Source organism: Vulpes vulpes, chromosome 1 (assembly GCF_048418805.1).
Source record: "Vulpes vulpes isolate BD-2025 chromosome 1, VulVul3, whole genome shotgun sequence".
NCBI classification, from domain to species: Eukaryota; Metazoa; Chordata; class Mammalia; order Carnivora; family Canidae; genus Vulpes; species Vulpes vulpes.
In genome coordinates, this window is record NC_132780.1 from 9,362,868 (window position 1) to 9,388,601 (window position 25,734).

Here is a 25,734-nt window from a genome sequence, read left to right on the forward strand (position 1 = left end):
CGGAAGCCGGACCGACAGGCCCGCGGCCGCTCTAGCCCGCCGGGCCGCCACCAGCGAGAGTGCGGCCGCCACCGTCACGTGACCTCCCCGTCTCCCGGGCGCTCCCCTCCGCCCCGCGCTAGCGAGGAGCGCGGCCAATGAGAAGCGCTCTTGCCTGGCCCCCGCCGGCCCGCAGTCCAGCCGGAGTGCGCCTGCGCGCGGCGGGGTGGCCAGGCGGGGCTCCAGCCTGGAAGGTGCGTGCCGGGCTGGGTCCGGGAGTGGGAGACGTGGAGTGCAGGTACTGTGCGATCTGGGGGCGCGGCGCCTCTGCAGCCCTTTTCGCGTTGTCCTTCCCTCTCTAATGCAGTTCTCCGCTTATGTGGTTCGATGTCTCTCTGTGTAGCCGTCCCTCCCTTTCTGTCGCATCCCGGTTAAATGGTCACCGCCGCACTTCTGTCGCCATCACCTGCCTTCTGTCTCTGTCGACCCCCTTAATTCGCTTCCGTGCTAAGCCCGCATTGCCGCTCAGCGTTGCTGCCTTCCCCCTTTTGCTGCCATCCCCTCATGTCGCCTGCGCCCCTCTTTTGTTGCTACTTTTTCCTTTATGAAGCCTTCACCTCTCCTGAGCCGTCATCACACACCCCGTTCACCTTCACACGTCTTCTGTCACCTTCTCCTTATATCGCGGTCACGCGTCCCTTATGTCATTTTCATCCCTTATATGTCCGTACCTCCCGTGTCTTCTCTGCTCCTGACAGTCACCGTCGTGCCTTATGTTCCGAGTTTCCCCCATAAGGAGCCACTCTGCCTTCCAGTTGCTTCTCATCCCTTTATGTGTCTGTCATTTCCCCGTGTCCCTTCCCACTCACTCACCACCGTAGACGCTCCTCGAGCCGGTTTCCTGGGGGTGTCCCAGAATCCCAGCTCCACCACAGAACCTCTGGGTAACCTTGACCACCTGATCACACCTTTGCACTCTCAGCTTCCTCATCTGTAAACCTGCACAAGGACACCTGCGTCCAGGATGATTGGGAGGATTCTGCGAGTGTATTCTTGTGATGTGCGCAGCTTGATGTGGCGATTTGGGCTCATTATGTTATTAACCGTGTCACCCTCACCCTCATGCAGTCACCTCCATCACCTCTCCATTGTCACTCCCCCGCCTTCCCTCAGCTGCCCTCTTCATTCTCATGACGTCAGCACACTCCCTGTATCATGATACCCTCTGCCACGGCAACCACCCCATGCCACCGCACGTCACAGTCTCCATGTCCTCATCTCTGCCACGTCACCCCACCTGAGGGCCATCACAAACCTTGCTTGGATAAATACTTAATCCCTAATCTCTACCATGTTGGATTGAGTGGTTTGCTGACCCCCAAAATGAGAGCATGGAGCTAATGCCCTAGTGGGAATCCAGGAGTAGTTGGGGGCGGGGGGCGACTAGCTAGCTTAAACCCAGATTCCCTTGACTTCTGGAGTTGGGAGTACAGGGAGATGAGGCAGGTCCCACACACCTCAATTAAACCTCAGCAACCCTGCATGCCTGGGTAGAGAGGTAAGAATCTTATTCACTCAGCTTGCCTTAGCGAGGCAGTGTGGGACAGTGGTTAGCAATGTGTGCCTGGGAGCTGGAACCGTGGTTCCGATCTTGGTTCTAGCAAGTACTTAAATAGTGGCATGGCCTCCAGCAGGTGGCTTCACATTCCTATGCTTCAGTTATTGCATCTGCAATATGGGAATACAAACACAAGTTATTCATTTGCCTAAATATTTATTAAGCACGTTCCTACATGCCCAGCACTATACTAGGCATGGGGGAGCGGGGCACAGCAATAATCAAAACGGACAGAGATCCCTGGCTTCGAGGAGTTTACATTCTAGCAGGGGTAAGAGACAACAAGTGAACAGGTAAGTAGATTCTATGATGTGTTAGAAAAGGGATGGGAATACATGGTAAAGGTTGTAGTTTTATATATATTTTATACATTTTTAAGATTTTATTTATTTATTCCTGAGAGATACAGAGAGAGGCAGAGACATAGGCAGAAGGAGAAGCAGGCTCCCTGAGGGAAACCTGATGTGGGACTCGATCCCAGGACCCCAAGATCATGCCCTGAGCTGAAGGCAGACACTCAAATCACTGAGCCACCCAGGTGCCCCAAGGTTAGAGTTCTAAATATAGGGGATCAGGGATGGTTTTCTGAGGTGGTACATTTGAACAAAGACTTGAAGGAGGGGAGGGGTTGACGTGGCTCTATGGGGAAGAGCATTCTAGGCAGAGAGAACAGCAAATGCAAAAGCCCTGAGGTAGGGGCATGCATTGAATATTTAAGGAATAGCAAGGAAGTCAGTGAGGGGGGGGGGGTGAGGTTATAGGAGTGAGGGGGCAGATCATCTGGATCTCATGGGCCATGGAGAAGACTTTGGCTTTACTCTGAGTGAGGCAGGAACCACAGGAGGATTTGGAAGAGAAGAAAGACTTAATCTGATGTGATGTGAAACAGCAGCAGCAGCTCCAGGACTCCTATCAAGGATGGATTGGCAAGAGCAGCCTGGTTGGAAGGCGTGCCAGAGTTAAAGCTGCACTCCCATATCCTTTATATTTGGAGAAAGCTTCCAACATCCCTCTCAAAGACTGGAAGGGAGAGGAAGAGTTGTTGGGAGAGTGTTTGAGAAGCCAGTGCCACCTCTGGGTTCAGGTGCTGTCAGGGGCGGAGGGGGGGCAGGGGTGGGCACCCACAGATCTACAGATGATAAACAACAGGAGAGGCTGCTCTCTACACCTGGGACCCTGAGGCAGCTCAGGATCAAATCCTGGCTTCACCGTTTCCTGGCTGTGTCCTTCTGTGTCAATGACTACACCTCTCGGTCTCTGGTTTCCTTATCTGTTATTCGGAGCTAAGAAAAGGACTGTTGTGAGCAATGAAACACATAAAGTGCTTCTAGCAGCGCTTGGTTGAGTAAACAAGGAGCCCTGCCCTCTCGCCCCACTTCCTGCCCTCTCCCCGGGGAGGGGCGGGGGGGTGGTGGGCAACAGAAAGACATTCTGTCCTATTTTATGTTCATGAATTGGTTCGACATCATAATGTCCGGGAACAGAACCGAGCTCTGGGTTCGAATTCCGTGCCAGCAAACGGACACTGCACAACCCCAGCAGAGATTCCCTGACCCCTACTGCCTCGTCTGAAAAACAGTGCTCTGCCCCATGATGTGCAGTGGTGTGTTATTTTTGAGCTGAGACATCAACTATTACCATCATGGTGCCATTATATCCCTCCCCTGCTTTATTTTTCCCCAAGACACATACTCTATGTTTCACTCATCTATATGTGGCCTCCCCCAAAAGAATGTCATCTTTACCAGGATTTTTTTTCTTTTTCTGTTTTGTGCTGTATTCCCAGTTTCCACCCAACCCTTACCAGCAAGTAGTTACTGAACAAATACTAGTTGAATGAACAGATGGATGAATTGAGCACCTGCCTTGTCCTGCCCCTGTACTGGGTTGTACTGGGCACACAGCAGTGGCTGAGACAGCCCAGTGATGATGCCCTCATGGGTTTCACGGTCCAGTGAGACAAATTTTTCACTGGGCAGTGGCATCCCAGAGGGCTGGGATTAGGAGAAGCATAGGCAGAGGATTAGGGCTGGGATGGAGAAGCCCAGGGACCGTTGGAACCCAAAGAGGGAATTCTGGACCAGCCCAGGGATCTGGAAGGGCTTCCTGGAGGAGGAAGCACATGAGCTGATAGGAATGTACGACATGAAAAGAAGAGAAACGTGTGCTGGGCAGGAGCAGCAGCTGTGGGAGTGTTTGGTGGTAAAGTGTGGTATCAGTTCGAGGAATCAAAAGATACTAAATATGGATGGGATGTAAAGGATGGTGAGACAGTAAGCTAAAGAGATCATTAAGGGGAGATCATTGAGGGCTCTGGGAACCAGTGAGGAGCTGAGTCTTTGTCCTGAGGACACCAGGGGGCGGTGGGAGATAGAGGTTTTTGAGCAGGAGAGGGATGAGTTTGACTCAGATGAGGAGGAGATTAGAAGGGTTGAGTGGAGGTTGGGAGCCAAGGGAGGTGGCAGGAGTGGGGACCCAGGTGGGAAAGGGCAGTCTGAGTCCACAAGTTGTGGAGGGTCCAGGATTGAGGCCCAGGGATCCAGGGCAGTCAGGGAGGGTTTTCTAGAGGAGGCGGCACACAGACTGAGACCTGTGGGATGGAAAGATAGCTGTCCTTGAAGTGGGGACCAAGGAGAGGAACAGGTTTGGAAGAGATGCTAAGGGCAGTTGGGGACATGGTGGGTGCAAGGGGTGTGGGAACCCCTGGGGAGAAACATCTAGAAGGCCATGGGACTTCCAAAGCTAAAAATCAGGGAAGAGATGAGAGCTGGGGTCAGCTTTGGGCCCTAGAGGACATAAGTAAGAAGTTTGCCCTTTGTTCTGAGGGCGGTGGAGAGCCATAGAGGGGCTTTGAGCAGGGATGAAACAGCCTAGATATTTGAGTTCCAGCTCAGAAATCTTCACCAATCATGATGTGTTTTGTTGTTGTTTTCTTGTTTTGTTTTGTTTTTTTACTTATTTCTTTTTCAGACCGAGCATCTTCGCTCCCTAGGAAGGGCACTCTCTAGGGGTCCTTTGAAATAAAGGTTCTGCTGCTAAAAACAAAACAAACAAAGTTTACAAAACCAGTGCTCTGTTCTGTTTTCTGTAGACCTGATCTCAGACAGCTGATTGTCCAGTCCAAAAGGGTCTGCACAATCAAGTGAAAATCGGCTCCTTTTTTTTTTTTTTTTTTTTTTTTTTTAAATCGGCTCCTTTTAAACACCGTTCTGTGTTGAACCATATGGAAGGTCCATATGTTTGTAAATGTTTCCTGGGGAGTAGGCTGTCGGGCACTTCAGCAGCTCTCTCCGATGACTTGAAACAACCATAAATTGACCTTGAACTTTACTCTCCGGCTGAAAGGCCATAATCTGCACCGACCCATTTGCTCAGGGCTTAGAGCACATGCGGGTTATCCTTGTGTATAAAACAAATGTCACTAGGTCTAGAGGGACTTCTATGAAAGTCTTTTCGCCAAGGTTTCCATTCTACTCCATTTCTTCTGTTTTCAACAAACATTTATGGAGTGCTTATGATGTGCTGGGTACCAGGAGCAGGGAAATAAACCAAACACAGACTTAGCTTTTTAAGGGACACATAAGCCTGTGATAAAAGTATGTACAGAGTACAGGGGACACACAGATCTCACCAGCAAGCTGTTTTGGGGGTTTGCTAGTCTGCCTCTCTGCCATGGATGGGTTCATTGACTCTTCCCAGCAAATGTGAAGTTGATGTGTCAATCTCCCCGTTGGTCTGAGGGTGAAAGTAAGGCTCAGAGAAGGGAGCCTCTCTTCCCGGGAACACACAAGTGAGATCTGAACCCAGAGTAGTAAGACTCTGAGACTTGCTCCCTTAAAACATTCAAAGGTCCCCCAGCCTCCATGCCCCAGATGAGTATGAGATGATCCCCATTCTATAGAGAGACTAGTGGGGCTCAGAAAAATAAAGCCCCATATCTGAAGTCAGTAAGAGTGACAGGTGGGATTTGAACCTTGGAATCTGCAGTCTAAAGCACTGCTACAAAGGAGGAATCAAATCTCCCGCCCGCCCCCCCATGGGTGGGGTGTTCAGGAACCTGTGACCCAGCACGTGTCTCAGAAACCCAGTGAGTTTTGCTTCCTCCTTTTCTGTGGGCTGTGGTGTCACACCCCAAGGCAGGCAGGGCACAAGCCAAGGGGCAGGGAATATCCTCTGGGCTGGAAGGGGCACACTTGGTGGCAGAGATGCATCCCGAGACCAAAGAAGCAGAGCCTAGGGTCCAGCCTGGGCATTGCCCTGGAGCCCCATGGGGGGGTTCTAGGTTACTGGGAAGGCAGGGACTGAGCTGAGCTGAAGGAAATGCCAGCACCTGTCAGCCTGGCTCTGTCCGTCATGCCACCTTCAACTTTAGCCTCCACTGCGCCCCTCAGGGATCTGGGGATGGGGGTGCTGGGTACTTATCCAACTGAGGCCATAGTCTTTTTCTGGAAACTGTGATGTGGAGGAAGAGGCATCCCAGCCAGGAGTCTGAGCTTCATAATTTAATTTCCAACGAAGTCCCATGTGTGTTTAAAAAAATAGTAACTAAAAGCCTATAATGGAAAGCAAGCATCTTGCCTTGGGGGTGGCGGGGGAATGCGGAAAAGGGTACCTTTTTTCCTTTTCTTTTTTTTTCCTTTCTTTTTTTTTTTTTTTTTTGGCTGTCAGGACCCTTGACACAATCACATTTATTAAGAACCTCTTGCGTGTCCATTCTATACACTTGCTAGGTAGTAATTTCTTTAGCTCCAAGGAGTCGCTTCTCAAATTTCATATGTTCAGAACACACACACACACACACACACACACACAGTTTATTTATTCGTCCAGTCATTCATTTAACTTCTTTCAGCCTTTTCCTAAATTTGCTCCTCCTCAGCCTTCCATAAATCAGCTATTGGGGCTTCTATCCTTGACAGTCACTCAGACCAAAACCCTTGGCTATAACACACACACACACACACACACACACACACACACACACACACGTGTCCCCCACACAGCTAGAGGGAGTCTGCAGGCACCTGTATCAGTTCCCTGTGGCTGATTTAACAAATCATCACAAACAGTGTGGCTTAAGACAACCAAAATTTATTCTCACCGTCCTGGAGGCCAGATGTCCAAAATCAAGCTGTTGGCAGGGCCATGCCCCCTCCTGAGACTGTGGAAGATTCCCTGCCTCTCCCAGATTTTAGTAGCTCCAGGCATACTTGGGTTTGTGGCCATATCACTGCAATCTCTGCCTCCCTGGTCCTGTGGTCTTCTCTGTCTCTCAGAGACAGTTGTCATTGTATTTAGGGCCTACCCAAATGATCCAGGATGATGTTATCTCAAAATCCTTAATTTAATTACATCTACAAAGACCCTTTTTTTCCAGTTAAGGTCATATTCACGAATTCTGGGGGTTATGGCCATGTTGGATATATATATATATATATATATATTTTTTTTTTTTTTTGAGGCCACCATTTAACCACCTACAACACCCAAGGCAGATCATGTCTCTCCTCCACTCAGAACATACCCATAGCCCTGTCCTCCTCACCACAGTCCAGGCAGCCCTGCGTGATCTAGTCCTGTCACCTCTCTGACTCCTCTCTCCTTCTTCCCCACTGTCTACCCCACTATAGACACACTGGCCTCCTTGCTCTTCTCTACCCACATCTGGCCTCCTTGCTCTTCTCTACCCACATCAGGCACATTCCCGCCTCATGGCCTTTGCACTGGCTATTCCCTCTGCTTGAAACACTCTCCCTAGAAAGTCCATTTAGTTCCCTCCCTCCCCTTCTTGATGCTTTTTTTCTCAGGTATCCCCTTCTCAGCAAGGCTCTCCCAGACCTCCTAATTTAAAATTGCTCATCCCTACCCCTGCCCTGCTTCCGTATGGCATTTATGACCTCCTAACATAATTTACTTATTATCTCGTTTTTTTGTCTGTCTTCCCCGGTGTCTGTTTTGTTCAAAGCAATGATATTTCTAGTGCCTAAACAATACCTGGTACACGGATACTAAGTGTGTGTGAAATTAATAACAGCCTTATGAAAAGTAGGTACTATTGCTACCATGACCATCTTACAGGTGGGAAAACTAAGGCACTGATTCCTTGTCACTTCTCAAGGTCAGTCACATAGTGCTACAGCTCATATTCAAATCAGGCTTCTGGCTCTGGAATCCAGGATTAACTGCCTTGCAATCTAATCCAGTCTAAACCACTTCACCACCACTAGTTTTCTTTTTAAATACCTGAGGGGTATTTTGATAAAAAAATATGTTAGAATTAAACCCACTGTTATTAGACCTGTAATCGCTATACAAGCTGGAAGCCAAAAAGTCAATAATAATTTGAATGAACCCCGTCTGCCTTACTATTTTTGATGTATTAGTGCCCACCCCATCCTTTACATCTCCATGCCCTACCTCTCCCTCAGTTTTGTTTTTGCTCATTTTATCTTCCCTAAATTTACATTGCCTGCTGTTCCAACCCCATATTTTTGTTTTTAAGTAATCTCTACACCCAACGTGGGGCTCCGACCCACAACCCGGAGATCAAAAATCGCGTGCTCTAAGGACTGAGATAGCCAGGTCTCCCCAGCCCCACATTCTTAAGTAAAACATTTCTCGAGGAGGCCTTCGCAAATAAATACAAGGTTTCCTGCCCCACGCCTCCCCTCCCCCCGCGGGCAACCCTGCGGTCAGCCGCCTCTAAGACTGTTATCTTTTTCTCCTGGTGACCTCTGGAATTCCAAATAACCTTGATCTGTTGCCATTTTTTGCTGGATCCATTTGGCCCATCCCCATTTGTCTCTGCAATAAGAGGAGGGGATCTAGCTGTGCTCTGCCCTTGCCAATCCGGGATCGGTCGTTGTGGGGGAAGGGGCTTCCAAATCATCCTTGCAGATCTGGGCTGGATCTTCCCGTGAGGGGGGTACCTAGCTCCTTTTTTGGAATTTACTTTTTCTTCCTTCTTTTTTAAAATCACAGTAATGCATGCGCAGTGATGCACGCCGTGGGACGCGGCAACACCTGTGTTGGCTTTCTAATCATTCCTTAACCTGCACAGAGATTTATTTTTTCCTCTACTTTTCTGTGAGTCGCTTATATCGCACAATTTTAAAAAAGAAAATAGGCGTGCAATAAAAAGCAATCCTCACCCACCCCAAATCCCACTCTCGGAGGCAACCACTTCTGACGCTGTCGCTTCTCTCAGAGATAAGCCTTTTCTGCATTTATCTGTTGACTTCCTGCGTGGTTGGCGGGGAGAGCATCCTGCCCCCCTTTCATTGGGAGAGGTGGGCGGGGAAGGTTCATTTCTCCGACGGTGGTCTCAAGTCCTGCTTGGCAGATAGGAGATGGGAAATGGGAAATCTTGTTTATCCTTCCAGCCAGAGCCTGGACTTCAGAAACAGAATTTTAAAATCCCTATCAAAATGTCAGTTGGCTTTTTTTTTTTTTTTTTTTTTTTTAAGAAAGCAAATACTGTTATCCAAACAGACTCCAGCAGAAAACCCACCGTGTCCTTCCGCTCTTGCCCCCACCGCGTAGCTTGGGCTGTGCCTTCTGCAGGTTTTATTCGCTGTATCTGGGAGTCCTATGATTCAACTTCGATCTCTCCATTTTATTTTATGAGGCTTTTACAACAATTTTTTTTTTTTAGTATAGCCGACACTTATTTTCGACGTTTTTCAACAATTAATTTTATTTATTTATTTTTGACTAGGTAATACATGCCCATGGTACAACAGTTCGCAAGGTTTGTAGACAAGACAGATGTGGGGTTCCTTTTTCTCCTTACCTGTGGCCTCCCTACCCCACGCTGGGGCTCCGGGGGCGGGGGCGGCAAAGCCCATCCCCCAGCCATATACTCTACCTACCCCCGCCAGGTTGGCGGGACCGTATCTGGGGGACCCGAGCCCCCCTTCTCCCTGCGGTGAGCCGGGGCGGGCTGCGCACTGCGCAGACTCCCCGCTGCAGTGGGCGGGGCCCCGTCTGGCCCCGCCCCCTCCTTCCTCCCGCCCCTGCTCTGCCTGTTGGGGCAGTAGCTGGGGCCCCGCGGAGGTAGCAGCTGCCGCCTGCGGAGTAAGGCCGAGTCCCCCCCGGGGTAAGGTGGCGGAGGATGGCTAGGGGGATGGGCTGGGGACTGGCGGGGAGGCCCCGATAGTCCCGGGCTCCCAGCCTGAGCTGTCTGGTGGGGACCTGAGGGTGACGGCAGGGGAGCCACCTGGAAAAAGCTCGCCAGGTGCTCTCCGGGTTGCGAAACGCCGGGCAAAGATTTGGGGCTCCACTGACCCCATCCAGAATTGTCTTTTGGGGGAATGTGTAGGACAGACCTCGGAGAAGGGAAGATACTAATGTGGAGCAGCGTGAGCATGAGTGAAGAGCAGCGTGGGCGCTCACGGGGGCAGGGTGGGCGCCAAGGGCGGCAGGGTGGGCAGCATAGAATGATGGGAAGAGAGCAAGACTTAGACCTTCAGGGATTTCGAAATCCCTGCTGACCAGCGGTCAGCTTCCTCCTTTCGGGGTGTCGGGCCCCATGCCAGTGGCCCCCGTGATCGCAGGCAAGGAGACCCAATGGATCCCGTGAGCCCAAGCCTAATCTGCTTTCCATCATGTTCCCCCAAGGCCCAGAACACCCCCACAGTGCCAGCTTTTGTTCCCCACAGTTTGGAGACCCTGACACACCCACTTTCCTGCCTGGGCTCCGCATATCCCCTAGCTACCTGGCAAGATGAAGCCTAAACTGATGTACCAGGAGGTAGGTGGATCTGGGGCCCAATGGGATGGGGCTGGGCACAGTGCAGGGCAGAGGCCTCTCCAAGCTTCCCTGTCACCCCCTTTACCATCCCACCCCCTAGCTGAAGGTGCCTGCGGAGGAGCCTGCCAGTGAGCTGCCCATGAATGAGATTGAGGCTTGGAAGGCTGCGGAGAAGGTAGGAGCCCACCACCACCCTCATCCTGTCTCCAGCGTGGGCTGGGGTGGCTGCCACGGGGCTAACTCATCACCTCCTCCTCCCCACAGAAAGCCCGTTGGGTCCTGCTGGTCCTCATCTTGGCAGTTGTGGGCTTCGGTGCCCTGATGACTCAGCTGTTTCTATGGGAATACGGCGACTTGCATCTCTTTGGGCCCAACCAGCGCCCAGCCCCCTGCTATGATCCCTGCGAGTAAGTTGAGGAAGGGGGCCTCTGAGGGTGGGAGGAGGAGCCCTGCCAGGCCAGGGACACTTACACACTGAGCAGGACCTGCACTGAACCACACCCACTCCCTGTGACAGTGGTGACTGCAGACTCCCAGGTGCACTGTCACAGGGTCTTCTTTCCATCCCCCGCCCCTTCCCCCAACACTGTTCCCATGACAGCCACAGCATCATATTATGTCCAGATCTGTCGGCAGATAGGCACACACAAACACACGACGTTTCCCATCACATCTGTGGACAGACACACACACAGATGTGTATATACTCATTCTTCTGCACGTCTAGACAAGTGCACACTCATATACATAGTCTTCCATCCTCTGTGGGCAGACAGGTGAACACTCACATTGCCACCAGTTGTCTCTGGCCCCCTGTGGCTGATATCATTCCCCACCCTCCAGAGCAGTGCTGGTGGAGAGCATTCCCGAGGGTCTGGACTTCCCCAATGCCTCCACGGGCAACCCCTCCACCAGCCAGGCCTGGCTGGGCCTGCTCGCCGGTGCCCACAGCAGCCTGGACATCGCCTCCTTCTACTGGACCCTCACCAACAATGACACCCACACTCAGGAGCCCTCTGCCCAGCAGGTACCTGGCAACCTGGGCTGGCAACAGGGGGGGATGGGAGGCATGGGGCATGAGGGTGGAGGTAGAAGGGGTTTCCCCTGCAGCCCAGGAGATGGGTGGGCATGTCTCACACAGCGGGTTGGACACTGGTGATTGAAAGCAGCTGTCTTCACATGGCCCCCTGGACGGGGGGTGTTTGTCACAGTCATCTGGAGGCCTCTGAATGTCAGGGTGTGGGTTTGATTACAAGGGATTAGGCTGACAGATGTTGCTTGCCCACAAGCTGCCCCAACCCTGTCACACAGAGAAATGGAAGAGCAGAGTGGGTAACAGCCCAGTCTCAAATCACTCTGCCACCGTCTAGCTGTGTGACCTGGGTGGGTCACCTCATTCCTCAGCCTTCAGTTGCCTTATCTGTAGAATGGGACCAACGTATAGCACTCACCCTTATGAGACTAAAGCAGGCGAATCCATGCAGATGCCAGCACAGTGTCTGACACAATCAGCCCTGCCTAAGCATTTGCTTTATATCCTTGTTTCGGTGCACAGGCACACTTTAAAAACCGTAAAACTTCAAGGTGTGTAAAGGAGCAGCCTGAGTGGATAACCCCTGCTTTGCAAAACACACTGAATTTGTCCCTTCTTTTTTCCTCCCCTCCGCTGCCTCTTGTCAGAAGTGGGCTTAACATGTATTAAAATTGTGGGGCTCCTCGAGCACTGCCTGAAAAAAATAATTACAGAAGTTAAAAATGATATGAGCGCCCACTCCCTGCTGGCTCCCACTGGAGTGGTTCAAAGCACAGACATAGGAGGCAGGTGATCTGGGTTCAAATCCCACCTCACCACTGAGTTCTCCGTGCCCGGTTTTCTCCTCCGCACCTCGGGGATTATACTCAGCCTCATCAATGAGAGTGGTGAGAAATCGGTGAGTCCAGATGTGAAGGGGCTTAGAATGGGGCCCAGCTCACAGTAGGAGACAGGGAATCCTTGGCTGTTAGAGTTATTGGCGTCATTAGGCCTCGCCCATACCTTCCCGGACCCCCAGCCTGTGCCATGCCGCCAACATCCTGCAAGGTACTTGGAGGCCCCAATGCAGTGCTAGGCATTGATGCTTCCAAGGCAGGATCTTGGGAAGGTCCCGGGCAGGACGGGAGTGGCAGGGAGGCCCCATGGGGCCCAGAGCACCAGTAATTAAAACAGATGAAAGGTTTTAATAGCTTAGCCTATAAACCCATCCCTCAGCGTACTGGCTAATGGAAAGCCTGTTCACTCCTGCTCGCAAATTGAAACCCAACATGAAAACAGCCTTTTGGGGTTGCTGCATGGGGTTGGAGAGCCAGCTGGCCCAGCCCCTCAGAGGCTGTCCCCTCTCTGCAGGGCGAGGAGGTCCTCCGGCAGCTGCAGACCCTGGCACCTCAAGGTGTGAAGGTCCGCATCACTGTGAGCAAGCCCAATGGGCCCCAGCCACAGGCCGACCTGCAGGCCCTGCTGCAGAGTGGTGAGCTAGAGAGCGCAGCTGTGGGTGGGCTGGGCCTGGGGGCGCCCAAGCTGGCTCCTGACAACCTGCCTATCACAGGGGCCCAGGTGCGCATGGTGGACATGCAGAAGCTGACCCATGGCGTCCTGCACACCAAGTTCTGGGTGGTGGACCAGACCCACTTCTACATCGGCAGTGCCAACATGGACTGGCGCTCCCTGACCCAGGTCTGCCCAGACCCTGCCCTCACACCCTTCATGGCTGCTCCCTGCTCCAGAGGGCGCCCAGCCTCCACCTGTACCCCTCTTCAGTTCCAGAGTCTTCTGTGTCCAGTCTGCAGTGGCTTCCTTCCTGTCTCCTAGCAGGCCTTCCTAAATCCAGGCACACCCAAATCCAGCTCTCCCTGCCTTCTGCCTGCTTGTGGAAGCCTGGGGTCTGCTCTGATCCCCAGTGACAGCTCCCAGCCCCTCTGAAGGACATCCAAAGCCCTGTCCACCGATCTGCCCTTCATTATTCAGTTCCCTGAGTGCCTGCTCTAAGCCCAGGACTGTCCCGGGTGATGCTGGGAACATGGCGATGGACCTTTTGGAACTGCCAGTCCAGTGCGGTGACAGGCTGGTCACCAGGCAGTGGCAGCCCAGAGGGTCAGGGCCGGGGGGGGGACCCAGTCTGGAGTATCAGGAAAGGTCTTCCAAAGGAGGTGACAACTAATATGCTACCTATAGGATCTGCCAAGATTAACATAAGGCAGGAAAGAAGATACAGTTTAGGCAGTGATCATTTATTATTGATCACTCAACAAATATTTCCTGAGCCCCTAATCTTACCAATTCTTGTGAGGAGATGCTGAAGACACAGCCACAGCTGAGACCTCCCCAGTGCCAGTCTTCCCAGTCCGGTGTCACCAGAAAGAGAAATGAGGGAAAAACCAAGGGACCATGAAAGCCCAGAGGAATTGCCTGACATAGTCTGGGCAGTCAAGAGAGACTTCCTGGAGGAGGAGGCTCTCAGCTGAGACCTAAGAATGAGTAGGAGCAAAAAAAAAAAAAAAAAAAAAAAAGAATGAGTAGGAGCTTGTCCTGTAGAGGGTAGAAGCAATAGCATATGTGAAGGTTCAGGAAATCTCACATTTGGAATAACCAAATGATTTGTACCAAAATTTTAAAAGATTGTAGCCTAGAGTCAAGGTCATGCCCATGCTGGGACTTCTGTTGCAGGGTGGGGGGAGGTGGAGGGACTGAGATGCAGATAGATGGGGAGATTGAGGGGCAAGGGGCAGAAAGTGGGGAAGGGGGCTCATGTCATCTGTGAGCACCAGGGCACCACCCCCAGGCTGAGCACTGCCCTCCCACAGGTCAAGGAGCTGGGGGTAGTCATGTATAACTGCAGCTGCCTAGCTCGGGACCTGACCAAGATCTTTGAGGCCTATTGGTACCTGGGCCAGGCGGGCAGCTCCATCCCGTCAACCTGGCCCCGACCCTACGATACCCGCTATAATCAAGAGACACCAATGGAGATCTGCCTCAATGGAACCCCTGCTCTGGCCTACCTGGCGGTGAGTCTTAGGGAAGAGGGACCCGGTCACTCACAGTCTCTGTCTGGCCCTGCCCGGTGTGGTGGGAGGGAAGTCCTGACCACTCACTCATACTCATTCTGCTGGGGCCGGGGCCGGGGCTATGTCCCAGCCTCCCTAGGTCTCGTTTCCTCCTGAAAACAGCTACCATAATTATCTGCGACCTTTCAGGCTAATGGGTTCATGCATGCTGAGCCCCTGGGGTAGCTCTGCGCTGCCCAGGATGGCTGCATGTGGCTCTTTTCAGTTAAGTCAGCTAAAATTAAATATTGCTAAAAGTCAGTACCTGAATTGCACCAGCCCGCATTTCAAAGGCTTAGTAGGTTCATGTAGCAAACGGCGGCGGTGTTGAACATTGTAGATAATGAACAGTCACATCACCATGGAAAGTCTCTTGGCCAGTGCCGGCTGTGCCCATGGCGGATATTGAGTACTGTATACAAGGCACTGCTGGTATCAGCTCTTGATATTTCCTCCGGTTGGGGTGGCCAATCTAAATCCCCTTCCGTCCCTGCAACCCCACCGAGCAAGTCACCTGGCCAAGGCCAGAGTCATTGTGGAGGGCCACGGAAATGCATGGATGTAGGGACATGTCATTCACTGGGGTCCTTTGCTCTAGCGATCTCACACAGAAGGTTAAGGGTTCCCCCATCACCACTTCCCCTTCGGAGCTTGAATTTGCTCATCTGTCATGAGGCTGGAGGGAAGTGGGTAAAGGGCATGGTGTCATATGGCACATACGCAGGGTGAACCTGATGGGCTATGAGCAAGTCAGGGACACACATGATGACAGGAAAGGTCCTTAAACCAGAGCATGTATCAGAAACACAGGGAGGGCTGGTTAAAACCCAGATCCCCTGAGGCGCCTGGGTGGCTCAGGTCATAATCCCAGGGTCCTGGGATCGAGTCCCACATCGAGCTCCCCACAGGGAGCCTGCTTCTCCCTCTGCCTGTGTCTCTGCCTCTCTCTCTCTCTGTGTTTCTCATCAAGGTGAATAAAATCTTAAAAAAAAACCAGATCTCTGAACCCCATCCCAGCGCCTGTTCAGTTTGCCATGTGCAGTGAAGCCCAAGAATTTGCAGTTCTAACAAGTTCCAGCTGATGCTGTTGCTGCTGGAGCAGGACCCTTATGTCAAGAATCCCTGCGTTAGAGCGTAAATTCTGGAACCAAAAAGCCTAGGTTCAAATCTTGGCCCCATTTGTCAGCTGTGTGACTCTAGGCAAGTCACCTACCCTCTCTGAGCCTCAGCTTCCTCATTTCTAAAATGGACATGACAATTATCCGCCGCCTTCACGGAGGCTGAGGATTCAATGCAACCCATGGGACCTGGCTTGAGACAAGCTGTACCCAGGGTCCACTGTGATGGCACCCTTTGCATGGCATGTGTCTTGACTGTCCCCATCACCCCCCAGAGTGCACCCCCACCACTGTGTCCCAGTGGCCGCACCCCGGATCTGAAGGCCCTGCTCAACGTGGTGGACAATGCCCGGAGTTTCATCTACGTCGCGGTCATGAACTACCTGCCCACCATGGAGTTCTCTCACCCTCACAGGTACGGCCACCCCACAGACAGGGCTTGGGGCAGGGACCTGCCTCAAGCTGAAGAGGCAGAGGGAGAGGGAGTGATGAGGCCAGAATGCAGGCAGGAGGACCAAGGCAAAGGGAAGCCACAGGGAGAGGCAGAGGAGATCAGAGGAAGTGGGGACAGAAAATGATGAGAATCGTGGGGTTGGGGGCAGGGCAGGGAGTGCGGGGGTGTGGGATATCCCCAGTTAGGGAGCAGAGAGAATGGGCTGGAGACAGGATGAGGGGCTCGGGGGCAGGAATGGGAGCTGGAAGCAGGATAGGGCATGTGGGATGTGAGGAGGCAGGAACAGGACTGTGAGCCAGAGACAGGGCGGTCTTGGGGTTTAAGGGCGCTTAGCAGCTAGGGTAAGCAGCTCAGGGGTAAGGCCACAGGTAAGGCTGCCCTCCGAATCCTGCACCCCCGTCCCCAAGGTTCTGGCCTGCCATTGACGACGGGCTCCGGCGGGCTGCCTACGAGCGGGGCGTCAAGGTGCGCCTGCTGATCAGCTGCTGGGGCCACTCGGAGCCATCTATGAGGGCCTTCCTGCTGTCCCTGGCTGCCCTGCGTGACAACCACACACACTCCGATATCCAGGTGGTAAGCAGCCACTGCACACCCAGTCCTCAGCCCTTGTGCAGGGCAATGCCGAAGGCATAGGCCTCGTGGAGCTCACCTGTCACCTGAAACGCCTGACCCAGAGGGACAGGGCTGTGCCATGATGGGGAGACCGTGAGTCGGGCCAGAATGGTGGGGCCCAGGGAGGAGGACAGGACCCCAGATGGAGGAGGCATCATGGCCAGGAAAGTGGGGCCCGGAGGAAGCATCTGCCTTAGCCTGGTCCAGCATGAGGGTGATCCAGGAGGCCTTTCAGGAATAGGGGATGTCTGAGTTGAGACCGAAGGGACACATAGACATTCTAGAATGAAGGACAAAGGAGGCAACAGGGTCTTCTCTTTTAGCTGGGGTTACTGATTCCCACTCTGCCGGGCCCGCTCTGGCTCTGGTAGTTCCATGGGAAGTAGCCGGGTCCCCAGTCCTGCAGACCTGATTCCTCCCCCAGCCCAGACCCGGGGGCCTCTCCAGTCCTACCTGGATCTCACGCTCCTTCCTGTCCTCCCCTGTCCTCCCCGCCCCCTCAGAAACTCTTCGTGGTCCCTGCGGACGAGGCCCAGGCCCGAATCCCATACGCCCGCGTCAACCACAACAAGTACATGGTGACTGAACGTGCCACCTACATTGGTGAGTGTCCTGAGTGCCGCCGTGGGGGCAGAAGGGGGCTCCAGGCACAGCTGTGGGCTCTGACTCTCTGACCCCACCCCGCAGGAACCTCCAACTGGTCTGGCAGCTACTTCACGGAGACAGCGGGCACCTCGCTGCTGGTGACACAGAACGGGCGGGGTGGCCTGAGGAGCCAGCTGGAGGCTGTTTTCCTGAGGGACTGGGACTCCCCTTACAGCCACGACCTTGACACCTCAGCTGACAGCGTGGGCAATGCTTGTCGCCTGCTCTGAGGCCCCAGCCCGGCAGACAGGCCGAAGCCTTCGAGGCCCCCGTGAGGCCCAGAGTCCTGGGTCTCGGCCCCTTTCCCCGTGCCCCGCTTCTGTGTGCCCCGTTGTGGCTCCACTGGCTCTCCCCTGCTCTCCTGCCTCTACCTCCACCCCTGCCGGCCTGATGCTGTGGCCCCAGGACCCAGCCCAGCTGGGGGAGGGATCAGCCCCCAAAGAAATGGGGGTGCATGCTGGGCCCGGCCCCCTGGCCCACCCCCCTTTCCAGGGCAAAGAGGGCTCAAGGTTACAATAAGAAGTAAATAACTTGTCTGTACAGCCTGTGCCTGACTGAGTGATATGAAGTGGGGCATCGGGGGAGGGGACAGCTGGCATGGTCCTCCCTTGGAGATGCAGTGTTTGTTGAGCCCTCAGCGTGTTAACAGGGTGGTTTGGCATATCCTGAACCCACAGCATGTGCTGTGCCCTTAACATGGATTTGGCATGTGCTGAGCACGTAGCATGTGACTGCATGTGCTGAGCCCTCAGCGTGGAATGCACAGGAGCCAGGAAGCGCTGAGCATGGAGCACGTGACCACATGGACTGGCGTGAGCTGAGCCTCGTGTAGCCAGCATAGGGTAGTGTGTGCCATACACTCAGCACGTTCCCAGGTGGGCACACCCTGAACCATCACCGTATCCCAAGGGTGGATGCGTGTGTCTGAACACCACAGTGTACACCAAGCATGAATTTATGCCTCCCAAGTGAATCCATCGTTACCATGACCCAAGCATGGGTGAGTGCATGCCAAGCCCATATGCATGGCAAGGGCAGATCAACAGATGAGAACTTGGCGTTTGGCAAGCTTGGATTGGCACGTGATGGACACTTGGGTACGTTCCAAGGGTGGATTCTCGTGTGCCAAGTGCTTAGAATATTTAGGAGACAGGCCGTGCATGCGCACTGGGTGATGGCAGCCCAGCCTCCAGCCTGAGCCATGGCCCACGGCGCAGTGTCAGAGAGCAGGGTCCCGCGCGCCAGCCTGAACCCCACCCCAGCCCCAGTCCAGGCCTCAGGCAGGGCTGCTGAACAGTTCTTTATTGAAATAGGCAGAGGCAGCAGGGCCGAGGGCATGCTCAGGGCCAGCAAGGTGCAGCCCCCTTCCTGTGTCCCTTCAGCCTAGGGGCCACGGGCCAGACCCTAAGGCCCTCCTGTGTTTGGGGTGTGTGTGCTGGCATGCACTGTGGGTGAGGGTAATGGGGAATTTCTGGATAACTGTCTTTCTCTAAGAATAATTTGTGGGTTCAGGAAATGGCTTCTGAGGTGGGGATGCCAGCCCAGCTAGCGCAGCCCCCAGTGATGGGCAGGGCTGGGGTCACCATCAGTGGTGTCCACCGACATGCTGCAGAAAGCTGGTAGCCCGGGGCGGACCGTGCGGGTGAACGTGGTGGGCTGGGAGCCCCTGAGCCCGAGGCCCCCTGACACCCTCCAGGGTCCAGTCTGGCTCACTTAGCCATTCCCCAGGGCAGCTGCTGGGGTCGAAGAGCTCAGGGCCTGGCCCCTGTGGAGAAGAAAGGACCATCAGCCAAGAAGCCCCCGGACTTGGGAACCACCAGCCTGTCCCTCCTGGCCTCTCTCCAGTCCTAGTTGAACCCTCATCACTTCCTGAGGGCAATTTGTAGGTCCCAAACCCTCATTGCAACTTGGGAGCTCAAAGAGTCTGTGCAGAGACCTTAATGTGTTCTGAGGGCATATTAGTGACTCTGAGGGTTTATCACTTCTTCCCGAGGGTGAGTGAGCACCTGTGAAGGCCTTGCTCTTGAGTGCTGGGCCTTTACCACTTCCTGCAGGTGGATTAATGCATTCTGAGTTTTTATACAGCCTGAAGGTGGATGAGTGCGTGCCTTGTGTGAGCCTTGTCACATAGTAAGAGTAGGTTGGTATGTGCTGAACGTTATATCCTGAATATCGGTTAGGGTGTGCTGAGCCTTATATCCTGAAGTTATTAGTGTGTGCTGAGCCTTATGACTTTGTCGGCGTGGGTTAGTGTGTGCTGAATGTTATATCCTGAGTACAGATCATACCTGGAATGTGGGGTAGTGTTGGCTGAGCCCTGATACATCCTGAGAGTGGACTGGTATGAGGTGAACCCTGAGCCAGCTGCAGGCAATGCAGATGGGTGGAGGGCAAGGCCTGGTTCACTCTGCCCCTTTCCTGAAGCTCGGGGAGGCCCTGACCCCAGAACCACCGGCACCCTGCCAGCCTACCGGGCTTACATCAGCATCCATGGTCATGTCCTTGATGTCTGGTCCATCCCCATCCCGCTGTGGCAGGGTGGGCGGCTCGGCGGAGGCCCCGAGGCGCTCTCCTTCTGCCCAGCCACTGCCCCGGCATGGCCCATCATCCTCAGGTGAGGCCTGGCTCAGCCGGATGAGGTTGCTGAAGTTGGAGTCGGACTTGGAGCCCGCGGGTGGCTTGCGGGCCTTGTGGCGACCTGCCAGGCGGCTACCGTAGAAGGCCAGGATGGGCTCCGGGCCGGAGTCGGGCACCCGACGGCCAGCGGCGGCCTTGAGCGGGGCCAGCATGTCGGGAACCACGTCGGCTCGGGTCTCGCCCCACAGCCCGCGCCCCACCTCCTGCAGACTCAGGTCATCCAGCTGATCGATGGCCCTCTGCACGCCCGGGGCCTTCTCTTCGCAGAAGAAGGGCCCGCTGCCCGCCGCGCTGCCCAGGCCCACGGGCTCCTCCTCCTCGGCCAGCCGGTAGTAGGGGGGCCCGTCTTCCGCGGCGGCCACCACGGCCGTGGCCGGCTTGCCCTCCACCTGCAGCGAGAGGCGGCAGCCGCGCAGCGAGAGCTGGTAGTAGCGGGTGGTCTCGTGGGCGCTGCGCAGCTGCTGCATGGACACGAAGGGGTGGCGCAGGGCGGCGCTGGGGCTGATGCGCTCGTGCGACTCCCACGTCAGCATGCGCTTGATCAGCTCTACCATGCTCTTGAGGTCCGCGTGCTCCGCCAGCGCCTCGCGGTCCGGGAAGGTCAGCCGACTGGCCGCCCCGCCGCCATTCACCGTCTCAATCTGGTCCAGTGACTTGAGCATGTACTTGCGGCGCTCCAGTGGGCGCACCTGGTGGGACACGGTGGGTGCGGGGTTGCTGTCGAGTCAACCTCAGGTGCTCCTGAAGGGGGGCCCACGTATGACCCCCACACCCCCCACCTCCACCAGTTTCCAGTCTGCCCTCCAGTCTGGTCCAGAGCTCGCTCGTTGCTATGAAGTCCACACACCTGAACCTCGATTTCCAGTTCTGCCCGTGATCTGACTTGGAGCTCTCTTGCTGCTGGGAGGGCCACACCTACTCCCCGACACCAGAACCCCTCTCGTCTGACCCGGGGCCCTCCTACTGCTGCAGGAAAGATATCAGACTGGGTTCCTTGATCCCCCTGCCATCTCACCCAGAGTCTCACTGAGCCAAGTTTCACTTCTCCTCCAGGCCTTCAGAGTTCTCCTGAACCATGGGTCCAGCCCCTACCAGCCACTCGCAGAGGGGCTGCCCCAAAACTCTAGTCCTCCTTGGAGTCCAGTCCAAATCCAGATCCCCAAGCCCAGCCCCTTCAGGCCCCCCAGCAGTCGGACCTCCTCACTCCACTAGCTTGCCCACCCCTAGCCACGGAACTCAGAGGAGCCTCCACACACTTGCAGCGCCATTCCGTCTCAGCCACATCTTGCTGTGGCTACCCCCGTGCTGACCCTCAAACTTCTAGTCCTTTCTGAGGTCTAACAGATTTTATTTTTTCCCTTGGTGCAGCAGCCCCCACACCGCCTGCCCTCGCCCCCCCTGCCCCCCCTACCTTGGTCTCGGCCAGGTAGTCGGCCGAGGACTTGAGCTGCCAGGGGTTGCTGGCATCGGGGTGGGGGTTGCGCTTGAAGAAGTGGTAGGCCTTGCGGGCGGCGTGCAGCAGGTGGGGCTTGGGCAAGCCCTGCGTCTCGCAGATGTAGCGCACCTGGTCGTACTCATTGTTGCCCGGGTAGAGGGGCCAGCCCAGGTGCAGCTCGGCCATGACGCAGCCCAGGGACCACACGTCCACCTTCTCACAGAAGGGCAGCCCCAGCAGAATTTCGGGGGCCCGGTAGAAGCGCGACTGAATGTACGGCTCCTTCACGTAGCGCACCTCGCTGAAGATGCTGGCTGAGCCGAAGTCAATCACCTGCGATGGGGCGGAGGGAGGCAGGTGGGCCCAGCAGTGCTGGACGGGACGACCCATCCAGGTCTCCCCTGTGTGTCTCGCCCGCCCGGGTCTTTCCACATCTGCCATCTAAGTGTCCCTGTGTCTGTGAGTCAATGTCTCTTATTTGTGTCCCTATGTTCACTGGTCTTTGTCTGGTTTGTGTGTCTGTTTCTCCGTCTCTTTCCACTAGAACTTGGGCCTGAGAGGGTGGACCCCTCTCCATACCTGTCCATCAGCAAATCTGGTTGGCTCCACCTTCTGAGCAGATCCAGAATCAGCCCAGTCTACATGCCAGCCTCGGCTCCCCTGCGCCGCCCCCCCCCCCGCCCCGCCTCCCTGACCTGTCCTCCAGCATCACCCACCAAGGCCAGGCTTGGGGCCTCCTCGCTGGTGTCCATGCTCCGCCCCCCTCGCACCCTTCTCTGCTCGCCATGCACACCCCACAGGATCCTGTGCACACCCGAGTCAGATCAAGTCCTTCCCCTGCTCAGAATCTCCCCCTGTGGCTTTATCACGTCCTGTGATGAAAGCCAGAGTCCTCACTGTGGCCCCAAGGCTCGAGCCATCTGCGCCATCACCTCTCTGCCTTCAGCGCCTCCCGTTCTCCCTCTCACATGGGTGTCTCACTGTCCCTTGAACAAGCCAGACGCATTCTCAGCTCAGGGCCTTTGCACTGGCCATTCCCTCTGCCTGGAATGCTCTTTCCCCAGATGTGCACACGGCTTCCTCACCTCAGGTCTCAAATGTCACCTTCTTTATAATTTTTTAAAAAGATTTTGTTTTAAAAAAAGATTTTATGTATTTATTGATGAGAGACACAGAGACAGAGGCAGGCACAGGCAGAGGGAGAAGCAGGCTCCCTGCCGGGAGCCCGATGCAGGACTTGATCCCAGGACCCCAGGATCACACCCTGAACCATAGTAGATGCTTAACAGCTGAGGCACTCAGGTGCCCCTCAAATCTCACCTTCTCAGTGAGACCTCCCCTGGCCACCCTCTGAAAAACAGCCTCCCTGCCCCCGCCGTTCCTATCCCCCTTCCTGGCACCCTGCTTTTCTCCAGAACTTTTAACACCATTTCACATCCTATATATTTTACTTTAGGTCTTCATTTTCGCTCTACCCAGCTAGGATGCCAGTCCCCTCAGGGTAGGGATTTTGTTCACTGCTGCATCCCTAGGTGCCTAGAACAGTGCCCAGCACACAGTCAGGGGCTCAGTCAGGAGCGAATGAGTGAATGAATGGGCTTTACGTCCCTGCCTTTCTGGTTCTTTCTGCGTTTTTTTGTGTTATCTCTCTCGTTCTTTCTTTGCCTCTTCATTGCTTGCCTGTTCATTGTGTCTCTCACCTCCCCATGTCTCTCTCTGTCTCCATCTCTGTGTCACCTGCTAGGAAGACACCTCCCCGAAGCCCCGCCCTCTTCTGTCCTCCTCATCAGGCACCGTCAACACCCCTCAGAGGCCCTGGGAACAGGACAGGGGCCGGCACTGTGGATGGCTGAAAGTCTTTCTCTCCCAATGCCACTGGGAGGCGCCATATGCCATTTTCACTCTAAATCTCCAAGACGCTAGCTTGATCCCTGCCTCAGTTTCCCCCTCGGTGTGTCTGCTTTTCGTTCAGCCATCCCTCGACTTCTATTTGCAGAAGGTGGTACGACGGAAGGTTATTAACCCGGATTCTGAGTGCGGACGACTGAGGCCTGAATCTCAGAGCTTGAGGGGCCCCGGACACTCAGTGTTCATGGGATCCATTCACTCGTTCATTCCACAAACACAGGAAGGGTGCGGACCCTGGCCAGGTGGTGTGGATCTGTCCAGTCTGTCTGTCTCCCGCTGCATTTGTGGGAATCTCTCCTTCCTTGGGGCTTCGTCCTTCCATCTGTTGGGGCAAAATGATCTGCCCTTTCCTGCCTGCACATCTCCCTGTGACTCTGACATTCATTTCTCATTGGCTCCGCCACAGCATTGTGTTGGGAGATGCCGAGGACGCAGTGGTGACCAAAACTGACCTGGGCCTGCCTTCACAGCCCTGCCCGCTCCTAGTTCAGACCCATCACCAGACAGTAACAAACCCAGAAGTGGACAGAGGGACCAGGTCTGGGATTGGGGGGAACTGGCAGGGGTCCAGGGTGAAGGGGCCAAGTCTGGGATTGAGGGGAGCACAGGGGAGGGGTCCAGGGCAGAGGGGCCAGGGCTGGGATGGGGAGCCCAGGGGCTTATGACATGCATAGGAGGTGCCTCTGTGTGCCCAGCACAGGGTCAGGTCCAGAGCAGGTCTTCAGTCAATGTTTGTTGATGAACAAACTCTGTGACAGAAGAATGGCACTTCCAGTCACTTGAACAAACTCTGTGACAGAAGAATGGCACTTCCAGTCATTCGGCCGTCAGGCTCTCATCCCCAATCAAGTCCTCTCTTATATAGCTCACATAAGATCAGTCAGCAGATCCTGTTGTCAGTAGCTTCAAATCTACCTATAACCCACCATGTCCCTTCCTCCCACTATCCCAACTCCATCCCCGTACCCAGGCCTTCCACCTGGAGCGGAGCTGCCACCCCTCACTGCACCCCTGCTCCTGCCCTGCACAGGCTGTTGCCCTCATGCAGCCAGAGGGACCCTGTGAATCCCTGATCGAGATCACGGCCCCTCTCTGCTCGGAAACCTCCTGTGGCCCCATCTTACAGAGAATAAAACCAGTCCTCATGGGCACCCGGGTGGCTCAGTGGTTGAGCGTCTGCCTTTGGCTCAGGTTGTGATCCTGGGGTCCTGGGATCAAGTCCCACATCGGGCTCCCCACAGGAAGCCTGCTTCTCCCTCTACTTATGTCTCTGCCCCTCTCTCTGTGACTCTCATGAATTAATAAATAAAATCTTAAAAAAAAAATGTCCTAACTGCGGCCCACGAGGCCCTGTGTGACCTGGCTCTGTCACCTTCCTGATCCCATTTCCTCCCTCTTCTCACTCTGCTTCAGCCACCCGGGCTTCCTGGGTGCTTCTCAAACACATATACTCAGATCACTCCTACCTCAGGGCCTTCGCACTAGCTGTTCCCTCTACCCAGATGTTTTTCCCCAGATGGCTACATGGCAACCTCCTCCCGTTGGGACTTTCCTCAAATGTCACCTTCTCAGTGAGGCCTCCCTGACGGCCGTGTCTACAACTTCACTCATGATCACCGTCACCAAGCAACACCCCACATCCTCCTCCTCCCTACTGATCTTTTCTCCTTCTCACTCACTTATTTGACTCACTTCTCACTCACATACCATATTTATCTTGGTGACTCTGTTTCCCCCCACTAGAATATCAGTCCCACAAAGACAAGAACAGGCCAGAGGAGCTGAACTATGAATTAGACAAGGACTGGGAGGTCTCAGGTCCAGGATAGAGAGGATATCAGAATCTGGACAGGAGATGGGGAGGATTTTTAGGGCCAGGAGGTGGGAAGAGGCATCACGGGCAGAGAAGGAGAGACATCCAGGCTGGGAGGTGGGACAAGGGAGACCTTAGCGACAGGAGAGTGTCCAGGGCTGGGGGGAAACTGGAAGAAGACAAGGATGAGGGATGCCGCCACCACAGGGCCGCCCACTTACCTTGACCCTGAAGGGGCAGCGTGTCTGATCCACCAGCATGATGTTCTCGGGCTTGAGATCAGCATGGATAATCGCCAGCTCCTTGAGCCGGGCCAGGGCTCTGAGCACCTGCAGGGTGACCGTGCGGATGTGGCGGGCAGGGAGGGGGGCGAAGTTGTTCTCCTTCTGGAATTCGAAAAGGTTTTGCTCCAGCAGCTCGAAGACCAAGTAGAACTTGAGGGCGTCATGGAAGAACTCGAGGAAGCGGATGATGTGGGCCTCCTCCGGGTCCAGGCCCCTCATGCAGCGCAGTAGCTTCAGCTCGTTCTTGATGATGCGGTTGCGGTAGGCGTCATTCTTGAGGATCTTGATGGCCACCATCTCGCCCGTGCTTCGCCGCCAGCCCTTGGCCACCTCCCCGAAGGTGCCCTTGCCCAGCACCTCGATGATGTCATAGCAGTCGGTCTCGGACTGGATGGTGGCCAT

The 25,734-nt window shown here is 54.7% G+C and overlaps 2 protein-coding genes across 10 annotated transcripts; one reads left to right on the top strand and one right to left on the bottom strand.

Annotated features, from left to right (window-relative positions):
* The first annotated feature begins 1 nt into the window (after position 1).
* PLD3 (phospholipase D family member 3) lies at positions 2 to 17,795 on the top strand. 9 transcript variants are annotated; one of them, XM_026010021.2, is made up of 13 exons: positions 47 to 277; positions 9,315 to 9,347; positions 10,217 to 10,349; positions 10,450 to 10,524; positions 10,614 to 10,756; positions 11,193 to 11,376; positions 12,733 to 12,853; positions 12,932 to 13,059; positions 14,187 to 14,387; positions 15,820 to 15,959; positions 16,406 to 16,571; positions 17,114 to 17,213; positions 17,298 to 17,795. In XM_026010021.2, exons 3-13 carry the CDS (start codon positions 10,323 to 10,325, stop codon positions 17,483 to 17,485), a joined length of 1,473 nt encoding a protein of 490 aa, XP_025865806.1. In that variant the 5' UTR covers positions 47 to 277; positions 9,315 to 9,347; positions 10,217 to 10,322; the 3' UTR covers positions 17,486 to 17,795. The 9 variants fall into 9 exon arrangements, with proteins under 9 accessions (XP_025865808.1, XP_025865806.1, XP_025865807.1 ...); XM_026010022.2 differs by having other exon boundaries at positions 10,258 to 10,349; XM_026010025.2 differs by having other exon boundaries at positions 47 to 233; positions 10,258 to 10,349.
* An 898-nt stretch (positions 17,796 to 18,693) lies between these two features.
* Positions 18,694 to 25,734, bottom strand: HIPK4 (homeodomain interacting protein kinase 4). Its single transcript, XM_026010033.2, has 4 exons — positions 25,270 to 25,734; positions 21,304 to 21,660; positions 19,736 to 20,581; positions 18,694 to 19,020 (listed from the first exon to the last, which is right to left on the bottom strand). Exons 1-4 carry the CDS (start codon positions 25,732 to 25,734, stop codon positions 18,841 to 18,843), a joined length of 1,848 nt encoding a protein of 615 aa, XP_025865818.2. The 3' UTR covers positions 18,694 to 18,840.